The following is an 8784-nucleotide window of genomic DNA, read 5'->3' as shown; positions in this document are numbered from 1 at the left end:
TATCACGTACGCCTTTTTCTCCTCCTTCTTCTTCAACCCTTTCGGCTTCAGATGAGGGTACTTATCCCAGCAACGATCAGCCACGTGCCCTGTCTGCTTGCAGTGATTGCATGTCAATCCTGCCTTCCCTGAATCACCCTTCTTCTTCTCTTCCTTATGTTGAGAGCTACTCGACTTGTTTCCCGATTGTTTGGAGTCACCCTTCGTTTCGTTGCCCTTCTTCTGTTTGCCCTCAATGGCAATTGCCTTCACGCTCGCTTCTGCAATCGTCTCGACCGTGAACAGCTTCATCTCCTTACGGATGTAATCATTCAGTCCCGCCATGTACTTCATGAAGATGGAGTACTCGTCCGTTGCGATGTTTAGAACCATCGCCTGCTGCTGGAACTCCGTCGTGTACTCTTGAACGGTCTGATTGAATCTTTGGCGCAAGCCGTACCACTTGTACCAACGCTCCTCAAGGAACCCCACCGGATAGAACTATTTCCTGAGTAGCTCCTTGAATTTGTTCCACGATGTTGCCTTCTTCTCCTGTTTGCAATAGGATTTCCACCACGTCAACGCGTGTCCTGAAAGCTTCAATGTCGCGAACACAATCTTCTCCTTGGATGAATATCCGTAGAGGGTGAAGTACATCTCCATACGCTCAATCCAATCATCGAGCTTTTCTACATTGACACTCCCATCATAGACAGGAATCTCCACCTTGAAATCTATCTTTAAATTTTGGTAATTATTTTTACCCCCTTGATGTCCAGCAGCCCTAACAACCTCGGTTCCCCCGTCCGAATCAGACTTCTCGCTCTCTTCATCGGACTCGATGATTTTCTTCTTACCCTTCGAAGAAGATTCCTCTCTTTTGTCCCCTTTGTTAATGAGACCCACGAGCTGACTGAGCGTCGAACCAATCGTCCCGATCTGCTTCTCCATGGCATCAAGTCTTGTTGAGTTATCTGTTTCAAACATATTCTCCTTCCTTAACTCTTAGGCTCCTTCCAAAGAAGTAAGGATCTCGCCAAGCTCCTTGTATTGCGAACGAGTCAGGACCATGCACAGGATGCCCCCTTCGTAGGATCTGATTGCTCTGATACCAACTTGATACGAGTTGCCGTGCGAGCACCTTTGATCGCGGAATTATCAAAGGTGGGTTGAGGAGAAATAATAAGAATACAAGAATAACTCAGATTTTGGGCGAAGGAAAATACCTCCTCTAGATTATGAGTATGTAATTTACAATCTCTCACAATCTCACTCTAGAATTGAAGAACAAGCTCTCCAAATCTCAATTACAAGTTAATCTCTCTTGATTTAACTCTCTGATTGTTTAGAAACCCTAAAACAATCACTTATATAGGTGTACAAACGTGGATGGCAATTTGGTAAATAACCAGACCCAAAACCAACAGAAATTCGTGTGAACAGAATCCCAAACGAACCAGGAAACCCTCGATGAGTCGACTCATGACTGAGATGAGTCGACTCGACAGAAACTGGAGAAATCTCAATAACCAGCGATGAGTCGACTCATGATAGTCATGAGTCGACTCAACCTGATGAGTCAACTCATAACAGTCATGAGTCGACTCACAGGCTGAAAACTGGGTACTTCGATTCTTCTGCTCGTCGTCTTGTTCCACGCTTCCTCCTGTGTTCCCTTATACTGTTTGACACCCCCTATTCTCATGCTAGTATGAGAATCATCTATCCTCAAGCTTCCATGAGGATCGCTAAGTTCCAAAGAGAAGATACACCCGTATCACTGCGCCACACCAGGGTATGGCAGAATCTATCCTGTCTGCCATTGGTGTGGTCTGCGCCATACCAGGGTGTGACAGAGTCTGCCATGGGTGTGGTCTGTGCCACACCAGGGTGTGACACACTTATTTTAAAATCCTAATCTGTTTGGGATTGTGTTTTGTTATAAATAGAAACACGTCCCTTTAGGGTTTAAGAGAGAAAAAGAGCACAAAAAAAGAGGGTTTTGAGGGCTCTTTGAGGTTAGAAATCTTAGAGAGAGAGAGCAATTGCAAGCATTGTAATCTTCTTCAAGTAATCAAAGAATTGTGTGGTGTGGCTCCCGAGGACGTAGGCACGTTGCCGAACCTCGTTAAATCTGGTGTGTTCTTTCTTGTTTACTTTCCTATAAGTTTTTATCTTTGATTTGTGGTGAATTTCTTTCTTGCTCAACTCTCAAACACAAGATCCGGAAGGGTACGGATTTGATTTGATTATTTTGAATCCCCAATAACTGGTATCAGAGCTTCGTTCAGCAATTTGTGTGAAAGAGAGCCATGGCAGAGGAAATCAAATCAAAGATTGAGAAGTTTGATGGTTCAGACTTCACATACTGGAAGTCGCAGATGGAGGACTATCTGTACCAGAAGGACTTGTATCGCCCGTTGATGGGCAAGGAAAAAGGAAAGAAGGAGGAGTCAGATGATGATTGGGAGATACTGGATAGGAAGGCTCTAGGGCAAATCCGTTTGTCGCTCGTCAAATCAGTAGCCCACAATATTTTGAAGGAGAAGACGACGGTAGGGCTTATGGAAGTGCTCGCGAAGATGTACGAGCAACCGTCGGCAGCAAACAAGGTGCATCTCGTCAAAACTCTTTTCAACCTTCGCGAAGATGTACGAGCAACCGTCGGCAGCAAACAAGGTGCATCTCGTCAAAACTCTTTTCAACCTCATGATGGCAGAAGGACGGTCCTTCACGATGCACCTCAGCGAGTTCAACACGATTGTTGATCAGCTTATCTCCGTGGACATCACGTTTGATGACGAAGTGCAAGCCCTATTGATTCTATCGCAGTTGCCGGATAGTTGGGCAGGTTGTGTGACGGCAATCAGCAATTCGGCAGGAAAGGAGAAGTTAAAGCTGAGTGAGGTTGTTAGCATGATTCTATCCGAGGAGGTTAGAAGGAAATCGTCCAAATCAGAAGGTTCAGGTTCAGCTCTAAACTTCGAGCAGAGAGGTAGAAGCCAGAAGAAAGGAAACCAGAACAGGAATTGGTCGAAATCAGTGAAGAAGAGGCCAAACTCGAAGGTTAGGCCTATCAAAGGGAAATGTTGGAACTGCGGTCAGGAGGGTCATATGTCTTCAGTCTGCAAAAGTCCAAAGAAGGATGCGGGTGAGCAGGAGGCTTATATCGTGCAAGATGCCTTGATCCTTGCTATGGACAGTGATTCGGATTCTTGAATCATCGATTCAGGAGCTTCTTTCCACGCCACTGCTACCAGGAAACTCTTTCAAAATTATGTAGCAGGGGACTTTGAAAAAGTATATTTGGGGAATAACGAGCCCTGTAATATTGTTGGAAAGGGTGAAGTGCAGATTCAGATGAAGGGCTCTAAGTGGACCTTGAAGAACGTGAGACACGTACCAAAGCTAAAGAAAAATCTTGTTTCGGTGGGACAACTTGGAGCAGAAGGCTATGTTTCAACATTCACAGCGGATTCATGCGGGTGTCACTCGAGGCAACAAGTTAGGAACTCTCTACCTCACCTTACATGCGAGTGACACCCTCGCTATTGCAGCTGGCAAAGAGAGTACAGATCTGTGGCACAACAGGCTAGGGCACATGAGCGAGAAGGGGATGAATATTTTACATTCACAAGGAAAGCTAACCGGGATCGACACCGTGGAAGTCGGGGTTTGTGAAGACTGCATCTTTGGGAAGCAGAAGAGGGTTAGTTTTTAGAAGGGTGGAAGGCCACCTAAGGCTTAGAAGCTAGAGTTGATTCATACAGATGTATGGGGGTCAAGCCAGTGTGTCTTCTTTTGGCGGTTCGAGATATTATGTCACCTTCATCGACGATCACTCGAGGAAGGTGTGGATCTACTTCATGAAGCACAAGTCAGAGGTGTTTGGAATCTTCTAGAAGTGAAAGGCCATAGTAGAGAACGAGACAGATCTAAAGGTGAAATGTCTGAGATCAGACAATGGTGGAGAATACGAGCTGGAGGAGTTCAAGAGGTTCTGTGCTACGAATGGTATTCGCTTAGAGAGGACTACTCCAGGGACGCCGCAGCATAACAGCATTACGGAGAGGATGAACAGGACCTTGACAGAGCGTTCCAGGAGCATGCGATTACATGCAGGTCTGTCTAAGACATTTTGGGCGGATGCGGTGCATACGGCAGCTTACCTTATTAATCACGGGCCATCAGTTCCATTGGATTTTAGGATTCCAGAGGAGGTTTGGAGTGGAAAGAAGATAAATCTCTCACACTTGCGGGTATTTGGTTGTGTGGCTTATGTTCATATCAGTGACCATGTCAGAGACAAGCTAGCAGCTAAGTCACAGAAGTACACATTCATTGGATACGGCATTGATGAGTTCGAGTATCACCTTTGGGATGAGAAGAACATGAAGATCATCAGAAGCAGGGACGTGATATTCAATGAGGATGTGATGTATAAGAACAAGGAAAATACCAAGGATAGCCAAAGTAGTGGGAGCAGCACTACGGATGCAGGTGGATCCGAGTTCATGGATTTAGAGGAACTTCCAGATAGGGGTGATGATGTTTGTTCTGATCAGAGAATGGAGAAGGCTCAAGATGCAAAAGAAACTACCCAGGGCATGAAGCTTTGGAGGTCATCCAGGGTATCCAAACCAAATCTCAGATATATTTCATCTCTTGACTACCTATTATTGACAGATAGCAGTAAGCCGGAGTGCTATGAAGAGGTAATGCAAGTGAGTGAATCTCAGCAGTAGGAGCATGCTATGCAGGAGGAGATGGATTCTCTACTCACTAATAAGACATGGGAGTTAGCCCAGCTACCTGCACAGAAGAAAGCTTTACATAACAAATGGGTCTATCGGATCAAGCAGGAGAGTGATGAAAGCAAGAGATTCAAGTAGTGTTGAGTTTGGTGGCTGCAGAAGACATCTTTCTTGAGCAGTTAGATGTGAAGACTGACTTTCTTCATGATGACTTGGATGAAGAAATCTACATGAAGCAGTCTGTTGGCCTCATTGAAGAAGGAAAGGAAGAGATGGTGTGCAAGCTCAAGAAGAGCTTATATGGTTTGAAACTGGCTTCGAGACAGTGGTATAAGAAGTTTGATAACTTCATGCAGAACAATGGCTACAGAGGAACTTTATCCATCAACCATTGAAAGAATGTAAGTACATCAAAAATATCCAACTAAATCTGTCTGGAAAACCAAACTAATTACAACTTTGTACCTCTCAAATCTCTTTCAAACATATTTCAGTGTATCATCATTCAAAACTTTTGTAAAGACAGTGATCTTGATTACTCGGAAAAGGATAGCTGGTTCACGTGCTTTGCCTTGGAAAATTCTTAAATTCCTCTCTTGCCATACTAAGTATACTGTCACAGCAAGGACCATCCTCTTAAGCTTCTTCTTAAAACCATTTCCCCTCAGTTTGTTATTATACCAATGAAACAGATGCACCCAGTTACAGGATCTCCAGGAAAAGTTCAGCCAGTCTATTACACTATTCTATACCTGAGCTGAGTATGGACAATCGAAGAAAAGATGTTAACATGTTTCTTCAGCTTGGTGATGATCAGAACATAGAACACATTGGTTTGAGTTTATAATTCTCATTTTGCATAGCCTATCTTGCGTTAATAATCTGGAATGAGAGGCAAGCCAAAGCACAAAAGAATGCTTTGGGGAATTTAATCTTTCCCAGACAGTATTATACCACGGAACAGGAAGGGAATAGTTATTCAAAGCATTATAGACAGAGGAGATTTGGAATTTACCCCCACTATGACAGCTATTAATGATACTTATGAGATTGCTTGCATTTCCAAATTTGTTCTTCGCCATGTCTCTGACTTTCAAAAGTTGTCTCCACATCCAGGAATCTGATGTTCTAGGTTGAATATGCCAAATATCAGTTTGATAGATATAGTTTTCATGGACCCATTTTATCCAAAGCATGTCTTTTTTCTGATGGATCATCCAAAGCAATTTTATAGCAGCTGCATGATTCCAGGATTTAGCTGAATACAAGCCTAGTCCCCCCTGTTTTTTCCCTCGACATATACTCTCCCAAGATACTTGATGAACTTTGTGATTCAAAATCTAAGCACATTCCATCAATTTTCTCCAGCACCTTGACAGGTAAGATAAAATTACTGGTCCAAAATATTTGAATACCCATAATAACAGATTTGATTAGTTTTAGTCTCCCCGCATAAGAGAGGCACCTCCTTTTTTGTCAGTGAAGGAATTGCTCACAAATTTTACTTATTAGAGGAGAGCAATCAAGGTAAGGTAATCTCTTGATATAAGTGGCAATTCCAGATAACGAATTGGCAACATCCCCTCAGGGAATTTCAACAAGGAACAAACTTGATTTTTCAGACCATCAACAACTCCACTGAAGTATATTGAGCATTTGGCAAGATTAGCCTCTAATCCAGACACCCAACAGTTTCATGATTGAGTATCCATCAGCTTTAGCAAAGAGGAGAAGGTCATCCGCAAATATCAAGTGTGTAATCCCTAGGCTTTGACACTTAGGATGATACTTGAAGAGTTTATCATTTCTAAGAGCATTTAATCTCCTTGAGAGATATTTCATCCCAATAACAAACAAATAAGGAGAAAGAGGATCTCCTTGTCTTATACCCCTCTTACCTTTAAAATATCCATGCAAAGATCCATTTAAAGCAAGAGAGTACTTAGGAGTTGATATGCATTCCATAATCCAGTTAATCATGATACTAGGAAAGTTTAACCCCTACAACATAGCTTTGATGAAATCTCAGCTAATAGAGTCAAATGCCTTCCTCTGGTCCACATTTAACATAGCTCTAGGAAAAGTATGTTTTCTACCATAAATTTTCATTAGTTCATGAGCTAAAAGAATATTACTAGAGATAAGTCTCCCCTTGACAAATGCACTTTGTGCATTATTAATAAGATAGCCCATGACACTTTGCACTCTCCCTGCTAAAATTTTTGATATGACTTTATATATCAGATTGCAACAAGAGATGGGATGGAAATCTGAAGCAGTTCTTGGGTTAAGAATTTTGGGAATAAGAGTAATAGTAGTAGAGTTAAAAGTACCAAGAAGCTTTCCCGTATTGAAGAATTCCTCCACAGCAAGATATAGATCATCATTGATAATGTCCCAAGCTGATTTGAAAAATGCAGCATTGAATCCATCTGGACCTAGAGCTTTTGTTTCAGACATTGAGAATACAACATGTTTGATTTCCTCTCTGCTGACAGGAAGACTGAGATTTGAACTTTGAACTGGAGATAGAGCAGGACCATTAGAGATAACTCCCATATCAGGGTTTGTAACAGTGATAGCAGTACCCAAAATCTTCTTGTAATAGTCAATTAGAGATAACTCCCATATCAGGGTTTGTAACAGTGATAGCAGTACCCAAAATCTTCTTGTAATAGTCAGTGAACTCCTCAATGATGATCAGGGTTTGTAACAGTGATAGCAGTACCCAAAATCTTCTTGTAATAGTCAGTGAACTCCTCAATGATGCTAGGCATATCAGTAATTCTTTTTCCATCCTCAGTGTATATTGACAGTACCCTGTTACGATGCCTTTTGTTTTTCATGAAAGAGTGGAAGAACTGAGTGCATTTATCACCATGTAAGCTCCAAGAAATATTTGTCTTTTGCTTGTAAAATGAATATTCACAATTCAGCAATCTGATGTATTTTTTAATACCTTCTTTTTCCTTGGCAATTAGGTTTGAGTTGAGAAGATCAGCAGCCATTTGTTTCTGAATGTCAGATAATTCATCTTTGGCTCTAATAACTTGCTCACTGATGTTCATAAAATGCTTCTTATTAAGCTCTTTTAGAACAGGCTTTAAGAACTTGAGCTTGGTATGAAATTTATACATGTTATATCCACTAATATTTTGCTCCCAAACAGATTTGACAGGTGGAAGAAATTTAGGGTGCTTGATCCGCATATTGAAGAATCTAAAAGGCCTTTTACCATCAAACTTATCCTCTCCAATAGTAATCAATGCAGGGGAATGGTCAGAACAACTTGGCATTAAGAACTCTACTGGACTAGATGTGTATTGATGTATCCAATCTTCATTCACCAAGACTCTATCAAGTCTGGACCAGATTCTATCTTGAGCATCTTGTTTATTGCACCAGGTATAGAAATTACCAATTGCTTTAAGATGTACTAAATTACTAAAACTAAAAAAGTTTTGAAAATCAATGGTATCTGTGTCAGATACTGGTGCACCACCCAATTTCTCTTCATTATTCAATATAGCATTGAAGTCACCCCCAACCAACCAAGGGCTATTTTGGTTAAAATTCAGTAATTCTTGCCATAGTATTTTTCTATCATCCATTTGGTTTAAAGCATACACTACTGTGATTATGCAAGAAAGCTTACCATCCCTTGAGACAACAGTGCATGCGATGTGCTGCTTGGAGGAAAACTAAACTTGAACTGATAGAGTTTCATTGTCCCAGAAAATCCAAATCCTTCCATTTCTTGCTTCAGGAATGTTAGAAATCCACTTCCAGTTTTTTGTCACTTTCTTAGCAATGGATTGCATTTTGTTTCCCTCAACTTTGGTCTCTAGGAGAGCTAGGAAAGAGAGTTTATATTCATTTATAAAATGCTTGACTGTCAAGTGCTTAGAGGATTTGTTAAACCCTCTAATATTCCAAATTGCCAGATGCATTATTTAGAATAACCCCCTTTATCAATCCAAGAGGGATCAAAGTCTAATTGTTGCTGCAGAATAGAAAATGGGGAGTTTTGAATGCAAGAACCCCCAACATT

The 8784-nt window shown here is 41.5% G+C and overlaps 1 protein-coding gene across 1 annotated transcript; it reads right to left on the bottom strand.

Moving 5' to 3' along the window:
• On the bottom strand, positions 7424 to 8344 carry LOC109842442. Its single transcript, XM_020411322.1, has one exon. It carries the CDS (start codon positions 8342 to 8344, stop codon positions 7424 to 7426), a length of 921 nt encoding a protein of 306 aa, XP_020266911.1.

The sequence above is a fragment of the Asparagus officinalis genome, chromosome 5 (assembly GCF_001876935.1).
Source record: "Asparagus officinalis chromosome 5, Aspof.V1, whole genome shotgun sequence".
Taxonomy (NCBI): domain Eukaryota; kingdom Viridiplantae; phylum Streptophyta; class Magnoliopsida; order Asparagales; family Asparagaceae; genus Asparagus; species Asparagus officinalis.
Note: the sequence above shows the minus strand (reverse complement) of the source record. Positions and strands in the feature narration are given on the sequence as shown.

What these genes read in the sequence shown, in the direction of transcription:
- LOC109842442 (XM_020411322.1), bottom strand. Translation starts at nt 8,344, where the DNA reads ATGGATGATAGAAAAATACTATGGCAAGAATTACTGAATTTTAACCAA.